General features: G+C 37.6%; 1 protein-coding gene across 2 annotated transcripts; it reads left to right on the top strand.

Annotated features, from left to right (window-relative positions):
• Positions 1-3,920: 3,920 nt before the first annotated feature.
• LOC111244047 (uncharacterized) lies at positions 3,921-15,992 on the top strand. Of its 2 annotated transcripts, none has more exons than XM_022790601.2 (5): positions 3,921-4,176; positions 8,930-9,094; positions 10,476-10,604; positions 10,781-11,089; positions 11,474-15,992. In XM_022790601.2, exons 1-5 carry the CDS (start codon positions 4,135-4,137, stop codon positions 11,666-11,668), a joined length of 840 nt encoding a protein of 279 aa, XP_022646336.1. In that variant the 5' UTR covers positions 3,921-4,134; the 3' UTR covers positions 11,669-15,992. The 2 variants fall into 2 exon arrangements, with proteins under 2 accessions (XP_022646336.1, XP_086835791.1); XM_086979665.1 differs by lacking the exon at positions 3,921-4,176 and adding an exon at positions 5,449-6,427.
• The last annotated feature ends 508 nt before the right edge of the window (positions 15,993-16,500 follow it).

Genomic DNA, 16,500 nt, shown 5'->3' with positions numbered 1-16,500 from the left:
GCACGCGGCAGCAGTGAAAGGTCCCTATGTAAACTTGTTACAGCTTCTAACATGAGATTTCGCTTTTTCATTTTTCCTAAGAATCTTAGTGTTAGATATACACACATCGACACGCTGTGAATAAATAGTATGAATTACCTTTTCTTTGTACTGCAGCCCGATGTCTAACAAAACGAACTACCTGCTCTGGTTTTCTAATGTTCATTCATTCGAAACGTCGTTACTATGACTATCGAACCTATCATGACTATCGTAAACTTATTTAACAATATAGTAACCGGCGTGTTGTTCAGACAACCAGTCAAATTAAACCTACTTACCTCTATAAACACATGATAGCAGTAGATTTTATGTACGCAGGATTCCGCTTAATTTGAACTATAAAATAAAAATTAGACAAAAACGTTTACGTCTAGTCCTTTATAGTGGTACCTTCTCCAGTTAAAACATCTTTTTTTTGGTTTTGCGTTTAAACACCCATCTTGGATCATACTTCTTTAGTTCTAAGTTTTTCCTTTGAAGACCTACTCCTCCATACTGCAAGTACAGGTTAGCAGAGCTATTACCCTCTCAGCCTGCGACTGGTAAGTTAACAGTGATCAGCGAACTTCTTCAAGGTCGAGATCAGAACGCTGTTTAAATAGCCCGATCATTTGACTTACGGTAACGACGCTATCACTAAATAGATTGTCCAAGGATGTTTTTCCAAGTTTGTAAATAGTATCTGAAATGTAGAAAGCGTTCGCAGCCCTGCGGACCCTTTGGGCTTGATGACGATTACCTGGAAACACTTTTGAAGGAATATTGTCGACAAAACAATTCCTCAATTGGCTAGAAAGATGGTTGTAATTATACAACCATCGTTTACCGTCTCAAGTCTTTTGGGTTTTTACATAAACTTGGAGTTTCAGTACCTCATGAACCTTTTAAGTCTCACACGGCATTACAGCTTGAGGCGGCATCTCAGCATCTCGCCCGATGTCAAGTGTCACACGGTCAGAATGACCTATTTTTACACAGAATTGTTTTATATCTGTACATCGATATGAACCTAAGTTCGCAAGGGGCGGCTCCAGGGAAGAAGCTATGATCCGAAGTTCGGCCCGTTTTTCGTATTAAAAAGATTATGCTTTGCGTTTAATGATATTGCAAGGGCTTGGTTCACTGGCAAGCGTTCCTTACGAAACAGTTAGTTGATCCGTATGTTACCTAATTTACGTTTAATTTACTTAATTTACCTAATTTTACGTTGGCCTAATTGCATCGAGTCACCTAGGCTATTTAAGCAAAACAGACCTGAGAAACGAGGTCAGATCATGCTGCTCCACGATAACGCAAGGCCATTCACAGCAAACGTCGTTAAAGTTGCATTTTTGGACTCTAAGTGGAAGGTTTTGTTGCACCATTCATACCCTCCGGGCCTTGCACCGACGCAACGACGAAAGAATCTTTTCCGTTCATTGGGCAATCACCTTCGCGGTCTTATTTTTGATGTAGTCAAAAACTCAGAACGTACTTGCAAAACTTGGAGACAAAAGTCGTTACCTTCTTGCGAGAGGGCATACATCATTTACTGGAAAAGTGGGTGAACACCGGGAAAAATAACGAATAATACATAACGTAATAACTTATTATCGTAGGAATAAAAAATGCATCGTTTTTAATTCAGTGAGAATAGCGTGGGAATTTACTACCTAATAGTTGTTTATAAAAGCGCTATATATTTTGTGGTCTGAACGGATGAAGAGCTCAAAAGGCTAAATGGAGCTTCATTATTCAACATATAATAGCTTTAAAATATATTAAGTTTTTTTTTGGGTCCATCGTTGGGTGTCCAGAATTTCTCACCCCTTTGTAGACCGTTTACTAGCGAAAAATTCTATGTCTTTCTCAGTCATTGACTTGCAACCAGAGTCTATCAGAAATCGTTTCACAGTCTCGTATCTGCTATATGTGTGTAGAGCGGGTTCGCAATGGAAGCATACGGCTGCTTAAGTGTTGAATCATTAAGCATTCATTACGAATAAGCTTAGCAAAGACAAACAAGCGACTCGGCGTCTACACACGTTAAGAGGGTTCTATTTTGCGCCGTATTAGAGTACGCTTTTTTGACTTACTGACACCATTTCGGGTGTCGAATCAGACGAAAATCTTCAAGCCAACACCATTCATTAGGGTTTTGGCGGATTCAAAAGTAATGCCAATTCCACTTGTCGAGGATCTTCGGGTATTAACGGACTTAAATGTTTGGGTGTCGGCGTCTGCTAGGCGGACACTGGCACCTCGTAACTGGGCTGTGACTCCAGTCTCAATGACAATACTGGCCAATCCATGTTGTAGGATCGATGCATAGAGTAGGGCTGATACAGGATAACTCCTATACAATCTTTGTACGCTCACCAGACTTGCGGCTCGAAAACGGCATCATTATCACACGATATGAGACCCATTTTACGAATCCGTGCATTGTCGTCACTTGTTATCATTTCATCGCCATCGTAGTCGATAACTGCTTTCCCTCCGGATGATAGAAGCACTTCATTGAGCTTTATAATAATTATTATAATCGTATTGATCAGTTTGTATTATACTACTGATGTATTTTGAATTCAGCTGAAGATTACTGGATTAGCTATGTGGATATCCCATTTTAAGTCATCTTGAAACAGCTATTCCAATATGCATTAGATTATCACTAGCAGCTGTTGATGGTCATTGAAGTGCGGTAAAAATAGATTTAGTGACAAAAACACTATTTAATACAGAGTTCTGACATATGAATCGTTTTTGAGTGAAAATCATTGCTAGATTGACCTGTTTCAGTTAAAATAGTGCAAAAAATGCAATTTGCTAAGCAAGGAACTTGGCAAATGTCAGCTTTAGAAATACTACTATTCAACGACGATTTAGGTGGGTTTGGAGTGAAGTAGAGGAGAGGAATTAAAAATACGTAGGTAGTAGTTTTAGCGGAAATAAGCTCAACTTCGGGCTAGCTCCATACTTAGTTTACATAAAATTGGCTTTGTCCTTGCGATCGTACGTAAAGAGCATTACCAAACCATCTTGAAAAACGTCAAATATGCTTATTGTTTCTATATTGAAATTATTTTCAAGCTTTAATGTGGATATGGCTTGCGATGACCTTTCAACCGGACATGAAGCATCACAATGAACATCTACGTTGAACCTGTCTTTTCCATATGTTCTAAATAAAATGAAAAAAAAAAACTAACGATAAACTCAGCTCAATGGATACCAGTTATCCGCGTTCATTATATAGGCCTACGGTAATGACAACAGCTTTATCGTCGCCTCCGCCCGCCTTCTCCCAGAGTTAGCGATATATTTGGTAAGGTTCTACATGGAGATTACCTGAAACTTAATGCATACACTGAAGTAATTAACAATAAAAAATTCACACGAACTTATAGACGATCGTCTAAAAACATCCATTTTGATTGTCTACACAAAATGTCCCTAATTTTTGATTGGGTATAATTACTATGGAAATATATTCATTGCGCGATGTTTATGTATTCATGTGCGACAAATTATGCCAAAAGCCAAAGCTGTCATACTTAATAACAGCTTTCATGTCATCATATACAAAAACGATCATAAGGAAAATTAATACCTATTTAGGAAACGAAGGCATGTACTATTGCGATACTGCTAAAATAATTCGAAGTAGATTTAGGAGGACAACGCGACACAACTTGTGGCCAAATCTATATAGCGTATTAACTAGCAATTTTTAGCAGCGAGTGTACCTACGTGACGAGTGCAGTCGAAAAGATGTCCTGTCACCTCATCGTCTGCTACTAGCTCTCCAGTGATTGAAATACTCAAGAGTAGAGTTAGCAGACGGCTGTTGTTTACGTACGTTAACAATGATGACAGTCCTCTGCTCAAATTGACCGACCCGACCTTATCAGTAGCAACACACGCATTCAGAAGTTATCGGTGAAAATACCTTTTCGATGTGTCACTATATGAGATGCCAACGGAATTATGCTAACACCTAACTATTTTAAATTGCTTTAACAAGCTGGTCATGAATTACAAGCTAAGCTGTTACGTTATATAACGAAGCGATGATTAAGAAGCGCCTTTACTTAGAGGGCAAAATGCGGAATGAAATTTGGAGACGTTAGTCAACTGTGCGGAGAGAAACGGGTCGGTAATTGTAGTAATACAAAAGGGGTTGCTGCGGATATACTGTTCGAAAATAATCGCTGGAGCAAGCGCTCCATTAGGAATACAGAGTTATAACTATTACACTAGAATTAGCGTTTCAGGCGTGACGATTACTAATTATCATTAACGGAAAATTAATGCGAAACCGTAAACAATGGAGCAGTTTAATTTTCCATATTGTATCTCGTTGTATTGGCGAGGATACCGAGTTGATTTAGAAGCTCGTTATATGCATGGGAAATAGACAGATAATTACGACAATAGATATTATCTGTACAATTTTTTGGTAAATCGATATTGATGGAAAACGAATTAATTATAAGTTATAGTTCAAAATACTGTAAATGATCTCAAAAGTAATAATGATTAATGCGACGTTATTAAAACTCCGTTCTGTTTCGATTTTTTAGCATTTTATGGAGAACTGTGTGTATATAGCTAGAGAAACGTTTCACACTTTTCATGGCATGTTAGTTTATAGAAGTAATTTAGGTATTTTCCCATATTTTCGCACACTTCCCTGTGGTTCTATATCGCAAAGAGGTAATTGTTTGTTGTTTTTAGTTTGTAAAAATGTGGTTTCGATTACAAGGACAATTACTTTATAAAATTACAAACATTTAATGAAGTACCACATAGGAGAAGGAAATGTCAGCCGTTTGAAGCAGTACTAAACAAAAGCAGTATCGTATATAAAACACGACAACTCAAAACATTTGTTTATATAGCTAATGAAGATATTTTAGCATCGACAACGAAATGTATGTTATAGCCATTTACCAGTCGTTCTTACTGTATCATGTTCATCTGGTTGTCTGCTAAATTGTAACTGCTTTTATTCAGAACTCCAGATTTCAACCACAAACGCGGAAAGTATCGACACTAATCAAGGCTACATCAACAACTACGTTATATAATTAATATAATAATAATTGTGTGCTGTAAATAGTCACGTTGTTCAAAAAAATCACTATTTACAAGATTACATTCCTGTAGATTTATATTTAGTAATCCTTGATAAAACTTCTGCCGAATGCTTTATCCAGTGAGAGTGACATGATTTCTGCTGATTTGCGTAGAGTTTAGCGTATTCAGCGGACGATATTCGTTGCTCGTTGTCATCTTATATTCCAAGTATGCGTCGAACAGAACCGGTCGCTACGTCGCTCGTGAAAAAACGCAAACGCTTTTTCATATTCTAAAAAAAAGGAGGGTTACGTAAGCAGAAGCGGAAGATTGTAGCACGCTTTTATTTTATTCAATTGATTATTGAAAGCATACAAATATGATGCGTGTGTAGTAGCTGTGAGTACGCATAGAAGAAGGCGAGGCTAATTATTTTTAACATTCATTGCCTTTGTCATATATTCAGTTTTATCGATTACAAACATTTATATTTAGTAATTACATGATTAAAGTTAATCTAGCAATATTATTGATATTTCACAGAAGTGATTTTAATTGCGCTTCTATGTGTCGTGTACGTGACAAACAAAACCTCTTAAACTACCTGTCAGATGGAAATTTGGCCAAATTTTTATGGATATTTTAATTGCAACGAGAAACACCAGTTAAGTAATATTCGGGTCAGAATATTTAAAAAAAAAGAAAAAAAAACGTATATTAGAGTGTAAAAATATTTTTGCAATTTGAAATTACAGTTACGCTTGGACCTATTAAAGGCCTCATTCTACTCTGAGCATGTTAAATAACCAGTCTGAGTTCTACATATTACTATGCTCGTGAAAACAAGTTAAGATATTTAAGATTTATGCAATAGGACATTGACACAGTTTGCAATATTTAGCCCAACGTTCCGGTCCAAATGTGATCCCACACAAATCAGCGCAAGTAACCATATAATAATTTTTTACCGGTTCAACTTACGGATCTCATTGAAACCTGGACACATGCTTGACTGACTCGAATCAGCCAAAGAGACCGACCTGGTTTATCATTATAGATTAATTAACTCCTGCGCTTTTCACTACTTGCGCTCTTTTTTTATTTGAATGTCATAATAAATAAGTTCGATTCAAAATGCCCACTTACTCATTATACATCGGCTGTTACGCAGCAGATTTCAAATGATTCGCTTTGTCATGAACATGGTGAAAGTTGACACTCATCTGCTACTATTTATAGACCCAACGCTACATTTCCATGTTGATATTCTCTCAGATTCGACTGACTGTTCGAGATGTCGGCTTTCCGTAGTTCGTCACAAGCTGTGGGTAACTGTAATCCTTGACTTGTTACTTGTGTAAACTAATAATAATAGTCAATACTCAGCTATAATATTTATTTTCGTATTAGCGAGTTACAACGAGTTTTCAGCTAGTTAGACAAGAGTTATGATTTTATTAGATGTTAGGCGCATTCTCCTTTGTTCCTCTACACACTTGCCCTAGCGCTTTGAGAACTTTTGGACAATCATTTATTAGCATTCACGTTTCTATGCGTTTCTTTACCTATGGCTTCTCGAAACAAATCGATAAAGGGATATACTTGCCCATCAGTGGCTTTGTTTAGGGCATGGAAAGCCCCGTAAGCATGCGGACTTACATCGAGAACAAGGGTGGGGTGAAGCCAACGCTAATTACCCCTTTGCTCAGTCAAGGAAGCAGTTAAGGTCTGGCGTTGTCATCAAGTAACCAGACTGCGTGTGTTCAGTTGCCGTACCTACGGTTTGTAAGTCTCTCGTCGAGCTCAAGATGCTGAACTGCCTTCCTTGTTTCATTTTCTTTATAGCAGCAAATGCCCCTGATGTTCATCGCAAGTATTGCAATAACCTCACGTATGAACCTACGTGTCACCTACTCCAACCGCGATTTTCCGGAACAACGTCGTTCTTTCACCTAATTTTTCTCCTGTCGGCGGTATAAATTAACTTATGCCTTATATCAGGCATCCGTATGCCATAGGCGAACTTTTTGTTAGTTAAAGTTTCGCGAATAGCACGTAGAATACGTCACACGCATTTTCAAATGGTCCGGATTTAAAATACGGGAAACCTATTCTTTGCTCAGCTTCTGCACTTCAGTATGTGATTTACAATTCTGTAACGCTATTATATTTGAAATGCTCGTCTTGGGCGACAGCGTTCTTAGGCTCCAGGCTTTGCTTAAATTAAAAGCTTCTTTGATCATGGCAATGCGTTTTTGTCGTTCGAGCTCTGACATGTGGTTATCTCTTCGCTTATCATTAAAAGGCCAACCTCCACCCTTGAAACGTTTGTATATTGATGTACTCTACCTTTACCATTGATGAATTATCGCAGCACTGTGGTCTTTGGGGAACAAAAACTGGGAGTGTTAATTTTTCAAGACTAAAGAATGTTCTTTCTTGTGAATTCAACAGATCTTTACTTACAAGTTTCTAGAAGACTGGAGTATTTACCAGTCAGATTTCGTAGCTAGCGGCGCGTAGTTTAAAAATATTTAATTTTCAAGTCCGTAGGGTTATCGTACAATACTCTAACACTAATAGAGTTATGACTAAAGGTTGCGAAAATGCAGTGTGAAAACTTTTCAAACTTTTGTTCTAATATTCCGATAATAATTATTTGTTCGCTATTATTATTATTATATCGTTTCCTATTTTTTCCAAGACAATAGATAAAGTGCAAATTAAACCCAATCTAATCTTTTTTCTATCAAATATTTTCAAATATCAAAAATATTTTCTATCAAAGTCATTTAAAATTTCTTACCCATCCAGATAGTGGTGATTTAACTACCTAACGAGATGTTTTCAAACTATAATACCCTATTTACTAAAAATACCTTTGGTTAGGATTTCAGTAATGAAGTTATAACGAATAAATTATTAGTATATAATGAAACAATAATCTTTTCAGTCAGTTTAGTATTGACAGCGGTTCTATTCCTAATATTAGGATATTATACTGTTGTGAAGTTTTTCATTACTAGCTGCAAAGGTGAATAAATATAACTTGCTTGATTCTATTGACAGAAACGGCTCGATTCGAGTATATTTGTTGCTTTCTTTTTGAGACATCGAGAACCAGTCGTGAAACCTTTTTCTTTGTGATCTCCTAATACAAGTTCCGCACTCACTAGCATTACTTTTTTCTGTATAATACCATACCAGAAAAGCACATCTATCGATGTTATTAGGGCGAAGTAGTGAGAAGTTACCTCTAAAAATTTTCTATTTTTAGTGCTACAAGACTGTACAAAGCTTCCGCCAAAGTACTATGCTATTACGCTGGGTTATCTCTCAAACCAAAAACAGACGGATGTTACAATCTAAATTGGAGCAATTTCACTTGCATTTGGTGTACGATATTTCCATTCCCTAATGCATTAACTAACTTAAGTTAGCTCGCTTAACCAAACGAAGAATAGTTTGATTACGTGGAACGCCTGAAATCTAAAATATTTAAAGCGTTTGCTTTAGTTATGTTGCCATGACTGTATATGTTTGTACGTCAATAAAAAAAATATCTAGACCATGAGCCCTACGTAAAGCAAAGTGAATGAGCTCCAGTTAAATCTTTAAATACTTCGAAAAAATTGCTTTCGTCATCAACTGTACATGCCTCTTTGCATAAGTAACCAACTTCAATTATTTAGACAGGTGTCACTGTGCGTGTTTACCTAAATAGGAGTGTTATTCAGTCAAGTAATTAACGTTCTCTTTTGTATCAGAAACTAGCACAGAGACGCGTGACGTTATTTTTCTCAATATGACTATATACGAGTTTCAGCGTTTACACGTGCCAATCTCAGAAGAAACCAATCAAGAGGACGACGCAACATCGCAGATCACGCAAGCGGACGATAGAGACATCGATACGTCACAAACTCCAACTCAACAGAAACAAGAAAAACGTGAAAGTCAACAGGAAGAATTACGTAAACTACAGATGGAGGTAAACAAAAATGAACGGCAAAGCCCGGTCGTGTTAGGTTCAATTGGGCGACACTGCTCTTGTAGCAGACGAAATGAAACACTTTAAGAAATATGATTCATTACCAAAGAAAGCTTCTTTTTGAACTGATGCTTGACCAGCTGGTCCAGTGAGGACAGGGATACATTTTATTTTATAGCGATACATTGAAGAATATATCGTTTTATTCATTAAATGTACAGCATAACTGATTACGATAAGATATAAAAAATCTCTAAAAATAATGCACGAACATTTCAAATCAAGGGATTTGTTTAAGGGAGTATATCCAGTCATATTCTAGCTAAGTTAACAGATCCGTCAGGTGATCAAGAGCCTTACCGTCCGTAGCAGCTTTTTTTATTGCGTAATAATTAAATACTTCGCCATCACACCACATTTAGGTAACTTATTTAGTTCAATAATCTGCTAAAGATCCATTAGATTATCCACAAAATCGCAGACTTCCTTATTCGGTTGTTTTGTTTTTGCTGATTCATAAGTCAATAGTGTCTAGAGACGTTGTTCATTGATAAGCACGGCTAAATAATATAATTTAATAGTGGTAAATTGATTCAAAGACTGCTTGGATCGTTTTAGCTATTCTCATGTCGAATTGGGCATGAGCAACACTGAAGTTAGCGGACCACCCTCGCACACAGCTTAGATCTAATAGCAAACAAGGCCTTATAAGCAACACTTTCTGTTTGAGACTGATTACGTAAATAACTGCGAGTTCGGTATCAATATGTTAGATTTATACTCGCACTTTTCCCCATTATAATGCAGTAATGATGTGTTTACCTAATACGTTTAGGTACGTGCGCTGATCTTGGTTTGCAACCCGACGGAGGTGCACTTCATTTTGTGGTGAAGGCTAACTGTCTGAAGTAATGCCTGCCGGATGTAAAATACAGAAAACCTAATACATCGCCTGTGTATTCAGTAATGTGCTGGCCACGCCGCACATTACTGAAGACTATAGCACATACAATACTGAAATGTCTTGATTGACGTCTAGCATTGAGCTGTTCTAACGCATAAGGTGTAGAGCAGAGGTCATAGTTACCATCCTCCAAAAAAGGGAACAGTTTTTCTTCAATTGTTCTGAGACTTCAACCTTTATAGAAAAAAAATGGGGACTGATGAAACCCTTTCGGGGACTACGCCTCTATTGCAGTTAAGCAAATTGTAGCTTATTTATTGGCAGATAAACGGCTAGTTATGCTGATGATAGAAATAATGTTTATACTGTAAGAACCTGTTTGCACAGTTGAATAAGTGGCTATTAACATTAATCATATAACCGATGTGAAGATTAACTAAGAGACAATAATTGTTTACATTGCTTTTGGCAATACAGCTGGAGCAGTTGGAAATAAGGGCTGTTCAGCTCGATAAAGAAGAGGATCATCTTAGGACGATTATTAAAGAGGAAAATAAACTCAAGAAAGAGATTGAGGAGCTTCAGGCCGATGTATATCGCATTGAGGTAAGACTTTCAGACCTGACTCTATTAGTGGTTATCCGGGCAAGTGACGCCGTAGTAAATCGAGGTCTCCATTTAAGCACATAGTGACCCCTCTGTTCCAATATGAAAATCAAACAAATATGAACCTTTATTTTTTGCTAACACGGAATACGTTATAAAATTATGATAAATTTTAGAAGGAAAAGGACACAGTTATGGAGCGTGGCCGTCTTCTGAAAGATCAAGCAAAACTGTTGGGCAAAGAGTCTATGTCTAAACGGGCCGAGTGCGAACAACTCGAAATGAAAATTCAGCAGACGCAGACGGAGCACCTGATGACCATGTGCACGTTGCATGTCAAAAGTACGCGCGATCTTCGGATTGCCTTATCTCGATCTCAAGGCGCAGTACATTTGTTTGATTCAAAATTACTTTCTCCACGGGAACTACAAGACAGAATTGAGAAGACCCGAAACGAAACAACTTCGTACAATGAACTTATAGAGGTATAGATTTTCATATTTGCCACATTAATAATAAGTGTAAATCAATAAGGTTATCTTTTATTTCTACATCGTTGCATGAGCATACTATAGTAACCCAATGATGGTGAGCAACTTCCGTTGTCCAGCCAGTGTTCCTCAACGGTTCCAAAGCTTAATCAAATTGTGGCTACGGCTATCGCCGATGCAAACGATTTCTTCGGTGAATGAGAGATACGATTATCTCAGACAGACAGCTAGTGATAGATATTTTTTTGCTAACGAAATATAAACATCTTTTTTTATTTACTTTTTTTTGCTTAGTTTATGCATCTCATTACGCCAGTGACTGTTGCCACGTTGAGTTAACTTTAGGCAATTTCAATTTAACCTTGATCCTGTTTGTAGCGTACGACAAATGTAATGGATCGACTGGAAAATAGCGAATGCGACCATTTCATCTTGGAACAGCAGGAAGGCAAAGACCTTCTCAACTTTTTTAGGATAGTTAAGGAAGTGTACGTAAAGGAACTTAGCGCACTTGATCAGGCTGCAGGACGGTTTGCAAAATGTGCGGAGCTGAAGATTTTAAGGAAATTATAAGGATATTTTTAAAACTTTTGAAAAAGCCGACCTTGGCATCGGAAATATCTACCCATTTTCAGCTGAATTTGAAAGTTAAAAACCAGTCGAATATAAAATACACCACAAGGGCTTTTTGAACTTCAATCGAACTTATTGTAGCTATAGAAGTATACAGGTTTTCGGTCAGACCATATTCTACAGCTAAAGCTGCCAAATTATCGATATTTTGTTAGATCACAACAGCCAATAGACGGATCACAAACGCATGATTTTCCGAATTACCTTTCCATATAGTAGTGTTTCAGTGTTATAACACCATACAAATTTACCTGACGATGGCCAGACGCACGGAAACGGAGTTGTGTCAACTGCAATCAAACAAAGCAAAAATAAAGATTTTAACTGTCCGATCTATGGTAAGTTTTTAGAGGCCGCCAGGCACCGTGGATGGCTTCAGAAAGCAATAACGAGAAACGCAATCGAATTGTCGTCAATTTTCGATAAACTGTCTGACCCGTTGGTAAAGCGTAACAGCCTCTTTGAAAAGCCTGGGGCAAACTCTGGATTCGTTTGAGTGGGCGGTATGTTCTCATTCCAATGATTTTGCCTACCTCTTTCATAAATTTACTTCAGATATTCACACTGTAGATACCCATTCAAGTAGGATGCGGCCGTGAATTGCAAAAATCTATTATCATAGATGGGTTGGCGTCTTTCGTTAGGGAGCTATACATTAAAAGGAATACATAGATCGTTCGCCTGAGCAGCGAGTTCGACAACATTTCTCTTAAGAAGTTTTTAATGGAGAGAAGAGTCCAAACGTGGATTTTTTCGTTTTTACGTTCCCACTGATTCGACCTTCTTTAATCACACAAGTTCTGCAGGAATTCTAATAGGAAAAATGCTTTACTTCCGTCTGATATTCGAAATGCGGTCAACATAAGTACGTTGTGCGTTTGCTTTGCTAATTTCAAAAAAACAAAGTAAGCTGTAACTTATAAGTAAAAAAAGCTAGCACACAGGATATGTCATGCAAAAATATGTTAAAAACGGTCAAGCTTGCTGTCATGCAATAAAAATTGTTAGATTAGGAATCCCTTTAGGTTTCTAAGCGTTAAAGTGGCCTCATCAACAAACATTCATGAACAAAAAAGAAATTTGGTTCTTAGCACGCAGATGCTAAGGTTATATTAGAGCCTTATTATGGACGTGCGCACAAGTTTTCTTGTAATCTACTCGGATGTTGATTCTGTTATTAAAGATGGCGAAACACTGTGTCGAATAACACGAACAGACATTAGTTTATCGAACAAATTGGCCGCTCACTTTATCATATAGTCCCGACCTCCGAGGATCGTTGATCACGGAGTCCCAGAGCCTTCGATAAGATCGCCATAACGAGGTGCTCTGAACTTGTACATCGAATAACGTATTGCGTAGAATAGCGCTCTCGATTTGCTCACTCGTGCGGCGATGGCAAACAAAAATCGTTACCATAGAAAAGTTGGTAGCCATCCAAACGAAATTAAGAAGACATTTCCGTGGTCATCTGATTTGCCTTCTGAGATCTTTTGCTGAGTTTATTGCAAACCACTTTTGAGGCGTTCATGACCTCCGCAGTCAGTATGTAGATGTTATTTAAATAACCTTTTCTGTGTGATAATAGTTTAGCAGGCTATGTCTTTCTACTTAGGCTTTTTAGCGGAAGCATGATATTTGGCGATCTATAAAGAACGAATTCGATCGTACTTTCGAATTGGAGACCGAGTGCGAGTGGAGGTTTTGATGTGTATTTCCCATGAGTTTAGTCTTAACCTTTAATTTTGTTCGATAATGATACGTATACTGTTGTTTGGCTAAACATCCTAAATCACGCTCTAACGAACTTTTACACTTGCGACCCCACTATTGTATACTTACTGCTGACTGTACACTTCTGATCAAGGTAAGGTATTTACACATTAGTTCGCAAGTTAAGAGCTTACCATACTCTTAAAAAATGTATAACGTCATTTGTTTTTGCTAAGCAACTTACCATCTCGAGTTTCGATCCTACGGCGAAAGTCATAATACATAGACAGGTACCGTTATATTAGTGTTTTATTAAAAGAAATGGTAAACATAGAACACAATGTGTTTAAGCAAGATAATTATGGATGAGCCAGCGATGTACTCAATTTTAAAATAGATAAATTGCGCTCAATTCTTAAATGTGAGCTGCTTCTTAATAGTGATTAGGTTCACGATTTACAATAGTGCATTTATTTTCTTTATTAAATCCACGTGTACCTCTATGCACGCTTATCAATTTGACAGGAGATGCATAATTTGTTTCGATGTTCAATATGCGCTCATTTGATGGAACCTTCTGTCAAATGGGCCACTTGGACACAGAAGGTTCTCTCAGAAAAAAGGTTTGTTTTTCTCTACACTGACTCGGCTAAGTCAGATAGGTATCTTAGGAAAAAACTCGAATCGCGCGTCAGACAGCTTCATGGAGACCGACTTTAATAGATTGTTTAGCGCTGGGACGACCTTTCCGGGTTAGGTCGGCTCCGTAATTCTATTAGTTGCAGGTGATGGCATCGTAATGAAAATCAGGTCAGAGTAAAAGTTTCTTGGGCTCATCCAGCAATTTCGCAAACCAGTGATGCTATTCTTATGACAAAAACAAGCTGACTTGAACAAGTCGCTCTCTGGGATTCTTAGAGGTGGACTCAGGTATCTTGGAACTGGTCCAGATCATAATGATGAATAGACCATATAAATATTAGCGGGTTTAGAATAGAATTGTATTCGTTCTTATGCTCAGATTGACTCTGAACCTCGTAGCGTAACTCACAAACCTTGCTGAATTAAGTTCAACCATGAATAGCTGACACAAGTCAATTGATGATTTTCTAATAATATGCAGAAAGACTTAAGAATTGTAAATTGTAAGGCATTTGAGGACTCGAAGATGAGCTAGAAAGGCTGTCTCTGAGGTATCTATCTTTAAGATAAGAAGGCTTGCGAATCGATTTTTTCGTCGAGGAGAGCTCACTGGAGTGTACGATACCAGCCATTTTCTAAACACATTAAGGAAATGGTACATTGGTATTTTGTTGTAAACATCTGTGTGTCAATCTTGGATCTGAGATCGGCCGAATTAGTTCGAAGAGTTAGGGTGGGTCTCTTGTCTTGTGAGGCCTTAACTATCCTATTCGTTACTCAAAGGTCACGAGCGGCATATAGAAAATAGAAGTCTCTAGAGCAACATGTCTTTTGGTGCCAAAAGATACTACCGAAAAAGCACACGTGCAGCGGACTATATGAATCTAGAGGCAACATCTGAAAGACTACGAAATTACCTTTCTATAGTTTCTGCAATAAGGAATCTTGTGGATTATATATACAGCATTGTTAGTCGGACAATTCCGTCGGATACAAGAAATATTATTATTGCTTCATATCCAATTATCTGACGTGTCGTATACGTTGTTGGCCTAGCATAAACCAGCGACGCCTAATTAAAAGAGAGAGAGAGAGAGAGAGACTTATCGCTGTATTTTAAACCGAGTACACTTTAATTACAGTTTATCTATTGTAAGGGTCCATCTGCAAAATGAAATAAGCTTAGAAGACATGTCTGTCATAGGGGCCTTGAAGTTCATTTGGGATAGATCCGACAAGTTGTAGAAAGATGCGGTGAATAATCAGTAATAACGAGTAATCGAAAATTACATTTACTATCAATTAGATCATTGAAATTCTAGATTACCTATAATTGTAATGTAGACCGGCCATTGTTTTAGAAGAGTAAATGTGGGCGCCTACCATAATATCTAGCCGTCACCAAAACGATGAAGCCAAAGTTCTCTGCGTATTTTGAAAGCAATATCATTGAAAAATAGCATCTAATAAAATAGTAATAATTTTAAGTTATATTGTAAGATTATCGCTTCGATCGTGTACGGACACGTGTACGAGTATTAACACAAGATGAATGTACTGCAAGCTTCAAATAACTTTTGTACTGTCTTTATTAACCTGTTAAGGCGTTACAGCTTTTTGTCTACGTTGTCAATCAAACTCGATATTTCAGTTGAGTAAGTTTAACTGTTCAATTCGACGAGAGTGCGTGGTTCAAGGCTAACGAACACGTATTTATTACGATATTAGCGCCTATGTTTTTCGGGTTTCCGGCGACTGCTTCAAGTGATGGAATCCGCCATTTTGTCCGCACCAACGGTTCCTTTTTCCTACGTGTATTTGGTTAGCTAATTGCATCCGAAATAAACTTCGAAGCCTGGTAAGAGCATCAAAAAAGAGACAAAAGTCTTCACTAGCACATCATAATAGCTTGTTATACATTGTTATACTGTTACATAGTCAACTGTACTTAAAGGCTAAACATCTTTTGCATACACAGTACAGTCGCAGGTGATGTGGAACTTTTTTGGCCACTGAAACATGGTGAACCCGATCGCTGAGTCGTGTGGCACTACTTTATCAACAACGAGAAGCCAAAACAATTGCTGTTCGACCTGTCTGAAGTCACTTATCTTTTCGAAGATCATTGGAGCCTACCTTGTATGTAACTCTTGCTCTGTACAGCATTTGACCCGCTTCTGACTAAGCATATCGAGTTTATATATACATACGAATAATGTAAAAACTACTTGTTTATCTCTACGAAGGTTTAAGTAGAGATTGCTTTAAAGTAATACTCCAAATTGACTGTCGATACGTCGCCAGTGTTCGGGTACGCACTGAAAGGGCACATCCCTGCAGAGTGGGCCATCTTACAAAGACACAAGTAATTTTAAAGGATCATTATATGAGCATAGTTCTCAACAAAACCCAATCCT

Source organism: Varroa destructor, unplaced genomic scaffold (assembly GCF_002443255.2).
Source record: "Varroa destructor unplaced genomic scaffold, Vdes_3.0 BEIS01000002.1, whole genome shotgun sequence".
NCBI lineage: Eukaryota > Metazoa > Arthropoda > Arachnida > Mesostigmata > Varroidae > Varroa > Varroa destructor.
Note: the sequence above shows the minus strand (reverse complement) of the source record. Positions and strands in the feature narration are given on the sequence as shown.